The sequence below is a fragment of the Epinephelus fuscoguttatus genome, linkage group LG16, assembly GCF_011397635.1.
Source record: "Epinephelus fuscoguttatus linkage group LG16, E.fuscoguttatus.final_Chr_v1".
Classification (NCBI taxonomy): Eukaryota; Metazoa; Chordata; class Actinopteri; order Perciformes; family Serranidae; genus Epinephelus; species Epinephelus fuscoguttatus.
Window position 1 is genome coordinate 22,470,511 of NC_064767.1, and position 16,346 is coordinate 22,486,856.

The 16,346-nt window shown below is 41.4% G+C and overlaps 2 protein-coding genes across 5 annotated transcripts in view; one reads left to right on the plus strand and one right to left on the minus strand.

Moving 5' to 3' along the window:
* wdfy4 (WDFY family member 4) overlaps positions 1-16,346 on the plus strand; it is a 49,639-nt gene that overhangs the window by 28,131 nt on the left and 5,162 nt on the right. For all 3 annotated transcript variants that reach the window (XM_049600212.1, XM_049600211.1, XM_049600210.1), the window contains exons 45-58: positions 644-858; positions 2,388-2,536; positions 2,665-2,779; positions 2,969-3,054; positions 3,155-3,217; positions 7,785-7,827; positions 7,984-8,103; positions 8,190-8,313; positions 8,396-8,505; positions 10,282-10,432; positions 11,772-11,863; positions 13,065-13,274; positions 13,389-13,509; positions 15,840-15,997. In XM_049600212.1, the coding sequence (XP_049456169.1) occupies positions 644-858; positions 2,388-2,536; positions 2,665-2,779; positions 2,969-3,054; positions 3,155-3,217; positions 7,785-7,827; positions 7,984-8,103; positions 8,190-8,313; positions 8,396-8,505; positions 10,282-10,432; positions 11,772-11,863; positions 13,065-13,274; positions 13,389-13,509; positions 15,840-15,997 (1,757 nt within the window). The remainder of the gene's footprint in view (positions 1-643; positions 859-2,387; positions 2,537-2,664; positions 2,780-2,968; positions 3,055-3,154; positions 3,218-7,784; positions 7,828-7,983; positions 8,104-8,189; positions 8,314-8,395; positions 8,506-10,281; positions 10,433-11,771; positions 11,864-13,064; positions 13,275-13,388; positions 13,510-15,839; positions 15,998-16,346) is intronic.
* On the minus strand, positions 3,980-7,679 carry lrrc18a (leucine rich repeat containing 18a). Of its 2 annotated transcripts, XM_049600214.1 has the most exons (3): positions 7,633-7,679; positions 6,540-6,662; positions 3,980-5,460 (listed from the first exon to the last, which is right to left on the minus strand). In XM_049600214.1, the coding sequence occupies exon 3, from the start codon at positions 5,454-5,456 to the stop codon at positions 4,638-4,640; it is 819 nt and encodes a 272-aa protein (XP_049456171.1). In that variant the 5' UTR covers positions 5,457-5,460; positions 6,540-6,662; positions 7,633-7,679; the 3' UTR covers positions 3,980-4,637. The 2 variants fall into 2 exon arrangements, with proteins under 2 accessions (XP_049456171.1, XP_049456170.1); XM_049600213.1 differs by lacking the exon at positions 7,633-7,679 and having other exon boundaries at positions 6,540-6,956.

A 16,346-nucleotide genomic window follows, 5' to 3' on the forward strand; every position in this document is an offset into this window, starting at 1 on the left:
AAATTCCATTACCTTTTTCCTTGAGAAAATCAGGGTAAACCTCAGGGTTAGATTACAAAAAAAACAGGTCTATAACCCCTTTTCCACCAACATGGAACAGGTTTCATTCCGATTCCTGCACCTAATTATGAACAGTTTGGAGCATTTCGACCGACAGATGAATTGGTTCGCAACCTCAGAAGTTGGTTCCCAGCTGGAACCAAAAAAATAGCAGGTTTTCCTTGACCCAAAGTGTGAACCGTGATGACATCAGTGGGTGTGTCATATTCCACAGGTTAGAAAGAGAGGACGGAGTCTTGCACGTAATACTGTTCTATGTCTTCTCATCATTATTAGTTGGTCCACACTTGTTTTGATAAAAGCAAATATCTGTAATAACAGGGCAAAAGCTCACAGGTAGAATGTGATCTGCCATCTTACTACTGCTGTTTACTCATATTGTGCATTGTGCAGCGGCCTCCATTGACGACACATCCTTGATTACAATGGTTCAGCTCAAACAGGTGGAAACACGGGCTGGTTTGTTAGATATCACCAAAGTTCCAAGAATCCTGAATGAAACTTGAGCTCATATGGTGTAAAACGGTGTATATGTGGGTGTTGGATGTAAGATCAGTAGGAAAATTTGTCTCCAATGTAACAGAGCCAAAGATCCTGTGTGAAGTCGGAGCAGAGGCAAAAGAGGATGAAGAGGAGGGAGGAAAGGACTGTGAGCATCTGACGTTCTTCCCTGTCCTGAATGAGACAACTGCTGTCACCGAGGGTGCACCTGACCCCATCACCCCCGACCCCTGCTCCCACACACGCGACTGCCACGACATACGCATCATCCTGCAGGAGCTGCGCCCCGGAGAGGAGGTACTGTAGTGCAGGACGGTGTGTTGGTATGCTGGGTTAAAAACAACATGCCTCCTTCTCACCCTGCTAATATTCACAATCATAATTATCTGATGTAGACTAAGGGATTCCAATAGCCCAGCGCTGCTATCAGAATTTCATCTTTCCTCATTAGTGTAATGTTTTAATGTCGAGGCCCAGCTCAGCTCTTCTCATTCTTCCAGCGAGTTAGAAACCAAGGCACATGTTGACAGGGACTCTCATCACTCCGGCAACCAGCCGCGGCTTTTAATGTTTCTGACAGAAGTATTAATAAAAACAGTAGGAGGTGATGCAAGCTGTCTTACATCCGCTTAGTAAGTGTGTGATGTGTGCAAGTGTGTCCTGTTGTCTTGCAGTGGTTCAGTGTGTGAGTCCTGCTGAGCTTCCTGTCAAATGAACACAGTCATTAGCTCTGAAAAATGCACACACACACACTCATCGGACTAACACACACACGCAGAAACACACAAAGGGAGACCCACTCATAATTAGCTTGCCAGCGCCAATAGTGTGATTATGACAGTAATGTGTGTGGGGAGAAATCAATGGTCTGACATTAGGCTCTCAGTCAATAAAAGTCCTCCTTTTCTCTCCTTCTTCCCATCATCAGCTAAATCACCCGCAGACTGATAACGCATATCTGTCCAGTGCACAGTAAGAAGATAAGGAAACAAGTTTATTGTTATGTATTTAATCTTTGATAACAATAAATGTGTTTTTTTTTCTGAAATCTAGTCATTGTTAGGGACAGTCAGCCTGATGCCAGTTTGTATTCACTGGTGGAATACTGCCATAAAATCTGACCATGATATAGCTCAATGCAAGATTTCTGTGCCATGTAGCTGAGACTCACCTTCTTAAATGCTTTCACGTGACAAGTGATATTATCCATCATAGCGTTGCTCTATGTGTCCATTCATACAAGAGGCTCTGATCACTTAGCAGGTTTCCCATTGTGTGTTTGGCAGTGATTAATTCTCCTAATAATGGCCAGGCAATGCTTCCTCCTCCTCCACCAAGTGTGTGACTCTGTGTCTGGGGGTAGGGAATCTGATTTGATTAGTATAAATTGTGAGGGGCCTGCGGGTATGTTGGGGGGCCCCATATGGTTTTTGGGCGCCGTGTCCCAGAGGGCCTGCGGAGGGGCCAACACAGGGAGACGGCCAGGTGCACACACTCACTGTGAAATGAGGGGAGACAATAGAATTAGCCACACATTATCACAATGCAGTTAGCATTAGGTACAACCGGCGCTGAAAGCAGCATGTGGGTCCACTTTGGCGCAGGATGAAACACACAGTCACACCGCTCCCCATCAATCAGCTCTGATAATGAAGTGTTCAACTGTGTCTTTTTAATAATGATTAGAATATGTGATTAAAATGATCAATCAAGTCAAGCCTGAAGTGCCTGCGTGGCTGCCATGTCATGTCCCGGGAGAGAGGAGTGCTGATGTGTATGGCGCCGCTCACAAGGGGCTTAATGTATCTCTCTCTCTGTCTCTGTAGGTAAAGGCTAAGATGTGTGTAGTGACAGTGAGTGGCCTCAGAGTGACGGAGGGGGTGCTGTTGTTTGGGAAGGAGAGCCTGCTCTTGTGTGAGGGATTCACTCTGAGTCCTGGTGGAGATGTTTGCTGCAGGAAACACCACCCCAGCAGGTACAGCTGTGTGTGCCGCACAGTCGTGTGCACTGCAGTTACAGCAAAACGTAATGAGCATACATTAGCTTCTCAGTTGCCCCGGTCAGTCATTTGTCATCCCCTGTGTCCCTTTTTTTCTCTGACAGTGTGAGGGATTCCTTTATGTCCACCACGCTGAGCAAAGAGCTGCCACCAGCCCGCTGCAGACGCTGGGCCTATGAGGACATCAAGGATGCCCGCTTCATGCGTTTCCTTTTAGAGGTCAGACACCCTAATGCTCCCACAGAAGCCTTGAAATAACATGCATCTGACATTTAGATTGTGTCTACACAGGCTTTAGTTGGAATACATTCACATTGGATGTAAATGTTTGTCTTTGAGCACCTGCATGTGCATTTTAGTTGCTCTTGCAGTTGTTTTCAAGTAGTTGTGTCTTTCTGTTTCTATCAGGACAATGCTATCGAGGTCTTCATGAAAAACGGACTCTCAGCCTTTCTGGTATTCTTGAATAAAGACCATGTCTCTGCATATAAAAGGTACCACATTTAAACAGACTAAATGTTAAACAATGCATTTTTATTTTCAGCTTTATGATGACTCTGATTCTTGCTTTTTCCTCTCTCTTTCTCCCTGCAGGTTGTGTTCGGTAGTGTCAGCATTAAAAGGCAGAGGGGTTGCTGAGGTCATTGCTAATGCCAGGTAAGTGTCATACGCTACGCTAGAATGGAGCCGATTTTGGGCTCAGTTCCCCTCTCCTGACAAACGTTAGTAAAGCCCCATTTTTTTGACGGTCCTAAAGATGATTTTTCTTCTAGTGTGAGATATGATAAAGAGCTGTCTTGGCAGAAAGAAATATTATGCAATAAGTATGTTTTCTTTGGTGTATAATCACCAAAAAACGAGAACCATTGTGTTTTCGTTACCTTAGAATGAGATGTTTCTATTTACATAGGGAGTGGGTCCTTGTCCATGGAGATTGGCGTGTCTCTACAGTAGCCCAGAACGGACAAACCAAACATTGCCTCAAGATATGGCCGTTTGCGTTTTTGCATCAGACGCCATAGTTAGCAGCCCCTCCATGACAAAACACAGATTTCTTTAACGTGAAACTGCTTTATTCAGTGTTTATACTGGTTTAAATCACCTGGTCCACTTGTTTTGGAGAGGAAGAGACCTTTTGAACAATTACTGGGTAATTCAGCTCCCAGTAAAAACCTCCTGAACAATTAACACTGAAGGAATTCTAATTGGGAGAAGTTTCAGCTGGTTGCAATCTGCAATCCTTACCACTTCAAGCCACTAAATCTCCTTAAATTTACACACCAGACCTTTAAGAGTGTTTTCTACATCACCCAATCTTCTCCGTAGTTCATCCTGGGCACACTAATTTCAAATTGCAAATATTCAACATGTTCAGTATTTAATATTTATATATATTTTTTTAATAATTATTTTGGCTTTTGCCTTTATTAGATATGATAGATAGACATTAAGTGGGGGAGATAGAGAGGGGACAACATAACAGCAAAGGGCCACAGGTCAGACTCTGAGCTGGGCCGCTGCTAAAGACTCCTGCAAAGGACTCCTGCTAAGGCTCACTCTCTATCAAGTGAACTATCGGTGCCCTAGGTCTCAGACGGCTATAATACAATATGAAATGAGATTCAACCCAGAACAAATCTCTTGCAATAATGTTTGATTGTGAGAGATTTGCGAAATTTCACGTTTTGAGAGTAGGGACTGTGGCTGTGGGTGAAAGGAATCTGTCAGTGTGTGGTGTGCTGTTTTGGCCAAATCATAGCTGTCCACACACTATAAGAACAAAGGGGTAAATTTATTATTATGTGTCGTTATGTAAAGGGTCTCACATTTTCAACATCAGTCAGGATTTGAAAAATCTTTTATTGTGGGCCACTTTTTATGCACAGTCATCCAAGAGCAACAGTTATGAGTAATTACTCTTTTTGTTTCACCAACTGAGACAAAATACATCAAGGAAATAGCTGCGTGGACATACAGTAATGTATTATGCAGATATTATTAAAGTTTTAGAGCCGCCTAAAAGTGGCATTCATTCTATTTGTTCTGTAGTTAAGATGACTTTTGTGGCTTTGTTTGGTCATTTGATTAGCTTGTGTTCCACCTTCCTTACTCTCCACACATCTTGACTGACTATAGCCACTGAGTTTGGCGCCATCAGGCCTTGATAAGTCCTTATCCTTTTTTCCTCAAATCTGTCACCACCTCCCTCTCCTCCTCCTCCTCCTCTTGTAGGCCTTTCCCTCTGCTCTTTACATCTCTTGAGGCATGTCCTACACAGGCTACTTTCATGGACCAAATAGCCATCTTCCTCTGCTTTTGATTTTCCCTGCTGCATCCCCTCGACATCCCCCTGAACATACGATAGAGGATTTCGTGTGATGTTCAGCTTGGTGAGGTTGCGCAGGACTTTCAGGAACTCTGGTAGACTGATGAAGAGGTTATCAAACAGACCTAACTCTTGGAGACTATCCAGAGCCATCATAGTGGAGGGCAGGGTGTCCAGCTGGTTCATCCCCAGATTGAGACTCTTGAGGCTGGTGAGAAGACCCAGTGTGGAGGGCAAACCTGCAGAGATTAGCCTGTTGTTTGAGAGGTTGAGGTAGGTCAGTCCCACCAGGTTGCCAATGGATTCGGGCAGAGACTCCAGCTTGTTGCTGTGTAGATCCAGCCATCTGAGTGACGCAAAGTTGCCGATGTTATCTGGGAGTTTCTGTATCAGGTTGCGGCTAAGATCCAGCTCGTCCACATTGGTCAGTTTTAGGAGACACTTTGGGAAGATGGTTATCCCCATGTTACTAAGGGTGAGTCGGCGCCGTCCATCTGGGGTCATCCGTATTGCCTTTTTGGCAATCTTGAGGGTCAGCTTTGTCCCTTTGGCTCCCTTCCCCTTGGGCATGGTACTGCAACACAGAGAATTACTGAATGGCACAATTTAAAATTTCAGATCAGTGTCACTTTTGCCCCCAAGAGGCTGATTTCTAATAATTTATCTAATCTACACCAACACGCAGTACTATAGCAAATAAATGTGTTGTGTGTATGTTTACGTGTAAGTATGTGTGTGTAAGGCTGATGTGATTTATTCAGATACAAGGGCTTATGTATGGCCCGGGGCAGGAGGGAAAGCATGCTCTCTGAAGTATGAGAGCTTGAGCTGTGTGTGTGTGTGTGTGTGTGTGTGTGTGTGTGTCTCTGTGAGTGCACGTGCGTGTGTCTGCAGTGTTATGTCTGCACTAGTGCGTGCTCACCCAGTGTTGCCCATGGGGGTATTTAAGAGCACGACTCTCTAATTAAGGCTAATGCAGGGGAACAATAGGAGAGAGGCGACACTGGGTAATACAGCAAAAACAAATGAGTGCTGATGCTCCCTCACCATTCAACTGATTGAGCTGTTTGGCTCTTTTCAGGCAAGGAAGGTGTGTGTGTGTGTCTGTGTGTGTGTTCGGTACATTCACATGCAAGTGTATTGACAGACATGAATGTACTGAAATACAGTACATGTGCACGTGCACAAAGAGTCAAATCAGGACTTTGATAAATGATAGTTGGGGAGTGTTGGGAGTGTGATGAGGGCTCCGCTCTTCTCCCCTCCCTGTCTAAAAGAGCAAGGTGTGTGTCTGTTTGTGTCTGTGTTACACCCCAAGGCCCTCTCTCGCCTCATTCATCATCCTCAGGATGAGAGAGGTTATCCACTGGTGCTTGTTCCCATTATAACCTCCTATAGAAAACTATTGCATGAAATTATTGCCTGCAATTAGATAACACATACTGGGCCAAATGCAATGATTGATTTAGTGTAGTTTTACAAAATAATTTGGTCAGGAGTTATTGGACGAGGGGAGGAGTTATTGGATACACTTCAAGTAGCCCCTTGTTCTCTGAACCCAGTTACTGTTTGCATCATTATTTCATTTTTCAGTGGGTATCCTGCTGGGTTCTTGTTTGTATTTTTAACAGAAATGAAAATATATGTACTCACCATTTTTTATTTCCTTTTTTCCTGAGTTGATGTTAATTGATTGATGAGATTGTCTTCAGTTTTAAAAACACACCAACAGTTTTAGCTCCTGTGAACCAGCCATTCAGCTCGAAGCCTCTTGCCCTTGTAACAAAAAACTCTCCTTTGGTGAAGTCATAACGTTATAGCACAGCAACAAAGCATAAAAACTCTTTAAAACATTTCTGATGTAGTCAGCATGTACAAGTTGTTCTGATAATACTTGGTAATCCTAGCGCCAAATCCAGAGGAAAGATCAGGAATGCACCGCTTGTGTATATCAGCATTTCCCAAGCCTCCCTACACCAAACAGGGAAAGTCAAGGTTCCTTGTTTAATGTCGTTACTAAGCAACTGGGGTGCTTGGCGCCAGGACTTTATTGCCATGTTACTGGCCACAGAGGGAAAAGAGATTTCAGGAGCAGTTGAATGCTTTCCTAATTTAGATTAAACTAGTTTAGATAGGTGAAACATGACTAAAATATGTGAAAACAAATGTTCAGCAACGTTGCTGTTTAGTGTAAATGTTTATATGTTTACCCAAACACAATCTTGTAGATTTATTGAAAACTAGGTATTTTAATTGAGCAGTTTTTGTACTTAGCACATTGTTAAAACAAGACTTTAAAGTCTGTTTGAATGTCCTGGTAAAAGATGACCTTACAACAGTCTTTGAACAAACACCTAACACCGACTAAATGAAAAAACAGCTGGAGGAGAAAGTGTTTGTCTTAGCTATGAAGCAGGAAGTCTTTACATTTTTCTTGGACATCAGCGAACCGCTATGTGACAAAAATTCGAAAGACAGGTGTTCCTTGTTTAACCAGTAATCATTAACTTCATCATGTCTTTTCAAAACACTGCACAAAGAAAACATTACTTCCTCGTTTAGATGTCTCACTCTGCTGTTGGAGTCAGTCAGACAAGTTACAGTTTTACTCAAAGTAAATTTCCACACAACCTACAGATGGCAACATGTGCTACATCCTCCACATCTACACTCACTATTTATGCTACAAACTGTAGCTCACCTCGGTCCCATAACGGCTCCTACAGCTATGTACACACTCACTTACCTCTGCTTTGCTGCTTAAGATCTCTGCTGTGCTACATTTCAACATGGGTTGCTAGGCAACAGAGCAAGCAAAGAACTTTGTGCTGGTAGGCACTGCTCAGCGATCAGACTCTGATGCTAATTCAAGTTTGTTTTTTTTTTATTGTGCTTTAGGAAGACTCCTGTGGTTGAAAAGGCAGCCCTTGTTAAATGGCAGGTAATGTAATAAACACAACCATTTGTCAGAGTTGTTTTCAGATTAGCTTCTTTCTCCTTTGATATCAATGCAAACTGCCAAAGTGTTGATTTTAACTATATTCCTGTGTTGTGAAAGGTGGTTATCTACTTCATATTACTCTTCTCTGTCCTCCAGAGAGGGGAAATAAGCAACTTTGAGTATCTGATGCATCTGAACACCATCGCTGGGAGGACATACAATGACCTGATGCAGTATCCAGTCTTCCCCTGGGTCTTAGCTGACTACCAGTCAGATGTAAGCCCCCACACAGGGACATCTTTTTCTTTAAAATCCATATTGTAGGTGATAAACGTGGTTTGATTAATCCCTGTCCTTGATAGACACTCGATCTGTCAAATCCTGCGACCTTCCGTGACCTGTCTAAGCCAATGGGAGCTCAGACAGAAAAAAGGAGACAGATGTTCATCCAAAGATATGAAGAAGTTGAGAACATTGAGGGTGAAGGTAAATGTATTCAGCTCTTTACTTTTAATTCTTCTTTTTTGCTGGTCACTGTACTTTTTATTAAAACATTTTTTCTCTACAGGAGATTTGTCAACACAGTGTCACTACTGTACTCACTACTCCTCAGCCATCATCGTCGCCTCTTTCCTTGTCAGGATGGAGCCTTTTTCACACACCTTCCAGACACTGCAGGTTGGTTATTGTTGGTCATTTTTATGCTCTTATGAATGAATGAATGAGCTGGTATCAGATAAAATTCGATGGCCCACATTGAGGACGCTGGGAGGAAAAATGTGCCATAGAAACATTCAGTTGTTAGACAAAAAATACTTCACTGCAAGGCACAAAGGAGGTCCGAACAGTGAAGGCTCCAAATCTCTTTTTAAGGCGATATTTCAATTCCTCAGGCTGCTGTTATTGACCAATTTCCACAAAAAAAATCTTAAGTTCAGAATAGCACAGCATCAAAATGGAAGATTTTTTCAAGGTGAGCCCTTTCTAATGGTTTGTACCATGACATTAAATGTATCTATCACAAAAGCAAAAGTATAATACCCATGTGTGTAGATTTCGCCAGTGACACGTCCCCCTCACTATTAAAAGCTTTCATTTGGCCCTCCCAATAACAACATGAAAGTAGTAGCAGAGGACTTTTATTTTGATGAAATTAAAGACATTGAAAACATTTATGCATTAAAAAAAATCAAGTGTTTGATGCTCAAAATTACCTGGGGAGGAATTCCCAAACCCTCAGTTTCATATGTGTCCCCTCCAATATTGATACAAACCCCACACCCTTGATAATACTAAACAGTTAGGCTGTATAACTACTCATTCTGATGTCACCATATCACAGTAAATGTCTTATCAGGACATCAGAAGGTCAGTCATTAAAGCAGAATGATAGAGATGAATACAGTAAGTTGCAGTGATAGCAAACAGGATGAAGCGTTTTCAAATCCATAGCCTTTAATCAGATAATGAAATTGTGTGTTGATGCATCAAAGAAAATCTAAACCACAAATCTGCAGCACAAGATTTCAGTGCTAACCACATCTTAGTGGCTCAAATACAAGGCTTATCTAGCAGATTGGAGTCTCACACACATGAATACATGCATATAAATTACACAGAGACACTTTACAGTAAATGATAAATGTATAAAATTATAATGTCGGTCAGATTCTGAGTGTAACCCCTGCTGATCGCTGCAGGTGTGGTGTGGATTTTTCTAAAGAAATGGAAGTTCAGTTTGTTGTGTATCAGTCTGTTTCCACTAACCCACAGGCCCTGCAAACCCACTGCTCCAGATGCCCATCGACATTCATCATTTTTACTCTCAAACATTATCTTGCTAATAATCTGACTCTAATAGGAGCTATTTTCAGCACTCCAGATCCTGTTTCAATGCTGTTTTTGGTATGAAAGCAGATTATAGGGAAATTTCAATATATATGCAAATAATTACAGAAAGCATCCAAAAGAAGCCAATGCAAATAGCCACACATGTTACCAATTTACAATCCAGCGTCCAATTGATTATAATGAAAAGGCATGCATATTTGATAGTCAAAATAAAGCAATAAAGATGTTAGTCTGGTGAATTACAGTGCCTTTTTGTCTTCTGAAGCGAATAACGGGCGTGTGGTAATATCCATAACTGGATTTATGTCTCTAACCGAGTTTACCAGTATATATGTTATTTTCATTCATTGAGGTAATTGTTTTACTCTAAATTACATTCCCTCTCGTGAGATTTCCATCATAGATTATGGAATTTTACAGAAAGATGAAAAGCTTCCTTCAAATAGTAGCAAATATTTCCTGCTTACATAACACAATGAAGAATATAATATGTGGTTCACTGCACTGAATCGAGCAGACTACTGTATTAATAATGCCTGGTACAAAGTTTGGTTGAATGGTTTGCCGAGGGGTGTGACAGTGCTGCTTCTCTCGTCCCCGCAGGGAGGGTTTGATATTGCAGAGCGGATGTTTTACAGTGTAAAGAAGGAGTGGGAGTCGGCCTCCAGAGACAACACAGGGGACGTCAGAGAGCTGATCCCAGAGTTCTTCTACCTGCCGGACTTCCTGCTCAACTCCAACCACATCCAGCTGGGTCAGCTTAAAGATTATCCTCTGTGTAGCTAAATGAATGACTATGAATCTGTCTATCTGTCTGACTATGAAAATATGAAGATATTTGCCTTGTACAAGCACTATTGTTAGTTTCTTATTGTCAACAAATCCCATCAAAAGACCCAAACCAACAATGCTTTAATTTATCTCTCAGCACTGTCCGACTTCCCTGCCCTTCCCTGTCTGTAGCTTTAAATCTCAGGTCCATTTGTTTCCAGAAGACATAAATCTTTAAAACCTGATGTTTATTGCAACAAGGGAACAAATCACCCAGTGCAATAGTGTGACTCACTGATGTGTTTTTAATAGTTTTTGGACAACAATAGAGGTGTGATGCACAAAGGAACAAGCTATATTTTCCTCTGGCTACATAGTCAATATTTGCTGGCACAATCAATTTATTTTGGTTTTGTTCTTTGAAAGTAATGTGGTGGCAATAAATGATACAATAGCCTTATTCTTTAAAGGAACACGGTTGAGTTTCCTTATAAAAAAATCACAAAATACACAGAAATATTCTGTGTTTTTTAAATTACCAAAACACATTGTGTTTATTGTAGAACCCTAACAAATGTGTGGAATTCATAGACTTAAAAAAAAAAAAAAGGAGACACTGTGACTTCACCTTTTGGCTTGTGGACTCCTGTTTTGAAGCGTCAAGTTTGGCATTTTGACCATTGCCATCTTTGATTTTTGGAGATAGAAGTTACCATATTCAGACGAAAAGCTGGAGCTGTGGAGGGGTCCGCAGTCCATCGCTAGCCTGCCTCTCAAAGCAGCCACTCCCCTACTTATGCATAGTCATAAGCCTTAATAAAATTTCAACGAGTGAGTTATATAAAATGATCCCATTATACATTTGTTATGAACGGTTAAATTAGCTACAGAGACCAAAACTGTTTTTTGAGCCAGACTGTTTATTTCTGCTGTCAAGTTGGGCATTTCAACATGAATGTCTATAAGGATTGACTCTCTTTTGGAGCCAGCCTCAAGTGGCACTTGTGTGTTGACTTCATTTTTCAGCCCCAGCAGTTGCTGCTGCTCGTTGCAATGCATTTCCTTTTACAGAAAACATTTGAGTGTGAACCTGCATTGTTTACATCAGGTAGTGGGGTGTTGATTGAATTACTCAGGTGCCTGTTGGGCACACAAATGACAAACAAAACAGGGAACCACAAATCAAAACATTGCTCCATAGTGTCACCAGTGGCAAAAAAGAAACTCCACAGGGTGTCTTTAAAATCCTTTTAAGGATGAAACACAGTGATGTGTGATGTGACCCAGCATGCTGTATGTCCTGTATATCCATATCTCTATAGGTTGTATGGAGGATGGTACCGCTCTGGGAGATGTGGAGCTGCCTCCATGGGCGAAAGGTGACCCGCAAGAGTTCATTAGAATCCATCGAGAGGTCAGTGACCCCCGACCTTACCAGGCTTGTCTGTTGCAATCAGCCGGTCTGGCCTATTACATTCAGCAACTTTTCCCATGAGACCTAATAATGTTTGCCAATACCAGCTGATGTATATACACAGAAGATGCACTGTTTTAGTATCTCAAACAAGTATCTGCTGTAATCCTCGCACTGTAATAGTGTTGGTTGCAGTCAGTCTGTTTGTCTTCATTCTTTCTGCCACAGTATAAGAGACAGATCTTATTCACAACAGCCATTCATTATGTTCTCTAAAGGCCATCTCGTCTCAGTGAGTCTGGTTCAGTTAACGTCTTTTAGTACTGACTGTTTTTTAATATAATGACCAGTTGTTGTTCTTATCAATAAAATCTATGGCAAGGCATGTATCTGAAGTTTAGATGACAGACAGTGAAGGACAACAAGCCTATTTAACATCATTCAGGGCAGGAACAAGACTCTATTTTTCATAATGCCATTATTTCTGCCAGCTGTTTATGGGCTGAATATGTTCTCTCTTTTCCCTGTGTGGGGTTATTGTATATCTCTGTTCTTTTTTTTCTCTGTTGGTCTGATTTCTTCAGTGTGACCCTCCCTTTTCCCATTCCTGGGGCATCTATGATGGTTATCACTCTGTAATCTACTGAACTACTCATATTGCCCACCATTCTCATAAAATTAGTGACTTTAGAAGATTGTTTTTTTTCTCTTCCATAGACAAATTAACTCAGGACAATATATCCTTGTTATGATGTTTTTTTTTCCAGGTTTCTGTTGTTCTGGGATGGGTTTATTAAGATTGGGCAAGGATACACATGCTGGTCATAATGCCCACTTTTCCTTATTAACTCTTCAAAACCAATCTCCGGCTAATTCTACCCAAATCATTCTTTAATTCAAACATGAAGATATGCTCATAACACAGCTGTGCAGCTTCCTGCTCTTCTAGTTCTCTAAATTGACTTTTGGAAGAAATCATACGGTACCTGGGTAATTTGATTGGTTGTGCATTCCTGTAGAAGTTTCCTGTGTTTCTAAACTCTCATATTTACAGTTTGACTGATGGTTTTGGTCCCACTGTAATAACAATGAGCACTGCACAGTGCTGTATTTTCAGACTGCACAGTATATGTAGAGTAGTTTTGTAATATTACTTGACGAGGTGGTCGTAGTTTATGCTACAATCTTCTGTCTCCCTTAGGCTTTGGAAAGTGACTATGTGAGTGCCAACCTCCACCTGTGGATCGACCTGATTTTCGGGTATCGGCAACAAGGCCCTGCTGCTGTAGAGAGTGTGAACACGTTCCACCCTTACTTCTACGCTAACAGAGGCCACCAGGATGCTAAGGACCCCCTCATCAAGAGCACAATCTTGGGATACGTCAGCAACTTTGGCCAGGTTCCCAAACAGGTAGAAAGAGTGAGCTAAGTGGGGAAGTGCAAAAAGTATATAATTTCATGGAAGTGCATTATATTGTTTTGGAAAATAATCTTTGCTTGTGAATTCTCTTTGTCTTTCCCATAGCTCTTCACCAAGCCACATCCGCCTCGCAGTGGAACTAAGAAGGAAGGATCATCACCAGCTCATCCGACTCCATTTTTCTTCAAACTGGACAAAGTGAAGACCACCGTGCAGCCATTCAGAGGTACAACTACACAATAAAAGAGGAGCTCAGACAGCAAATAAGAACTTCATTTTTAAGAAACAGTTCACCTCAAAAACAGAAATTCATAATTTTCCTATTAGCTGTAGTGCTATTTCCCAATCTAACTTGTTTTGGTGTGAGTTGTCAAGATTCGGAGATATCAGCCACACAGATGTCTGCCTTCTGTATTATGATGGAAGAAGAGAAGAAGATGATATTTGGCTTGTGGTGCTCTAAATGCCATGACAATATATTTGAAAAACTCAACAGCAATATTAATGGTAAATGGACCTGCACTTGTACGCCACCTTTCTAGTTTTCCAGTCACTCAAAGCGCTGTAACACTTCATGTCACATTCACCCATTCACACACTGGTGGCCAAGGCTACCACACAAGATGCCACCTGCTACTCATCTTAAACACACCCGCACACTGATGAAACAGCCATCGAGACCACCTTTCCAGAAAACATAACCTGGTTACTCAAGATAATCCACAGACCTTGTTAGATGTTTCACATAGGAACTTTTTTCTTTCTACAGAACTACACCAACCAACCATATAATCACACGGATAAAGTGTGCATCTATTTATTGATGAGAGGCTAGTGCTCATAATAGTGGGATATGTAAACATTAATTGTGTCCTCCTCAGCAGAGGTGTAACGTTAGCCAGCTCAGTGGTGCTAGGTTAGAAGATGCAGTCTTACTTCTGCGTGGTGACATGGTTGGTGGGTGTAGTTCAGAAGAATGCAGATAGTTCCTTCATGAAACTGCTCACAACAAGGTCTGTGGATTAGCTTGAGTAACTGGGTCATGATTTCTGGAAAGAGACATTGCTGCTGAGTTTTTTAAATATATTTTTGGCGCTTTGAGCACCACAAGCTGAGTACCATCTAGTTCCATTATATTCAAGAGAAGCAGAGATCTCTACAAACGATATCTCCAACACTTGGCAACTCATACGTTAGACAGAAAAAGTGTACTTTCGATTTTGGGGTGGACTGTCCCTTTAAGGAATCGTTCACCATTTTGGGAATACGCTTTTTTTTTGCTTTCATTCCAAAAGTTAAAAGGAAAGATTCAAACACTAAATATGAACCCATTTTTCTTTTTGTACACATTAAACAAGTGAGTTACAGCATGTTAATTCGTGAGCTTTTTTTTTTTTTAACCTTATGGACAAAGGCAGGCTAGCTGTGTCCACCTACTTCCAGTCTTTATGCTGAGCTAAGCTAATCAGCTGCTGACTATATATTTAGCATACTCTCATCCAAAGTGACTATTCCTTATATGAAGGTATAAAAATAAAGCAAATCATAGTATAGCCTTACAACAGATATTTCCAAATAACTAAATAAACATATATATTTTCTGCTGAGTAAACTAAATTCATCCATACACGTAATAGTCATCTGCATTTTGTCACCTTTTTTATTGTTCCCCCTTTATATTGTTTCACACCATTTGGTGTCAATTATTATATACAAGATGTGGCTAGGTCTCAGGGGTATGTTGAAACAGAGCGAGAATGTCCATAGATTAATTTACAGTATGGAGTAGAAAGAGCTATCTGTTAGAGCTACAATATGGAGATGACTCTTCCGCTGAGCCCTACTTAATAATCTGAATATCCCTACAGGCCCACTGAGGGAGAGGAGATGAATCTGCGAATGCTCAGGGAGAGATTCCTGCATATTACATTTCATATTAAATCTTAGAGTGTCTGATCTGATCAATAAGCAGATAGAGATGAATAGGAGGAGGAATGCTAAGACTGGTGCAGACACAACCTCTTTCTGGGGATTTTAGAAGCAGAAGGGACGATAGGATATAATGATTTCTGCCTGTTCCTTCATGAATAGGTCAATTACAGGCACAATTACAGCCCCTCTCTCTCGCTGCCTCACCCTCACACACACACACACACACACACACACACACACACACACACACACACACACACACGGACAACTTGTGCTGTCCAGGATGCAGGTGTCCCCCCAGGACGGAGCCTTGGCTTGTTTTAACCTGGGAATAGCTGTTTTAATTGCCCAGTTTTCTGTGGTCAATTTAATGAAATTCTTTACAAGTTTACTGAGCTACCAAACTCTTTAATGTGATGTTTCTGAAGAGCCATTACCTTTATTTGGCTGGGCGAGTTTATTCAGGTACACAAAAGGCAGAATGAGGTCACTTTCTCTCGCTTTTACATCATAACTTTTTTATGGTTTCACAGACAATTTAAAAAAAAAACTCCCTCTTACTTTCTTACACAACTTCTTCCTGATGATGCCCCGCTCTCAGTAACACTGTAAAACTTCCTGCAGAGCTGCCGAGGGGCCCCGTAGGTCAGATACTGTGTCTGGAAAAAGAGGTCATAGTCCTGGAGAGAAACCGTCTCCTCTTGTCACCTCTGCTGTGCTGCTTCTTCAGCTGGGGCTTCCCTGACAACAGCTGTGCCTTTGGAAACTATTCCACAGAAAAGGTATGTATGTCACTCTGTACAGTAGATCAGATTTACATTGTTTGTTTGCTGCACAACCTTCCAGCTCCAACCAGATGCATGAATCAATCTGCAGTGAGACAACTGCAAATCCTATGCAGGTCCACAAAGTATGGGTTTGTTTTTAGAATAAAGAATTGGATTGATAAATTAATAAAACTTAAACAATACACATTTCACTCCTTTTTATTAATTAGGTAGTGCTCAGTATCAGTGTTACACACACTTATAGAAACTGAATTTTCCCAATTCAGTCACATGCATGTGAAGCGTCTAACTGGATGTGGGTCGAGCCACACACTGAGTCAGCTAATCAGTATCAGCTGGCTCT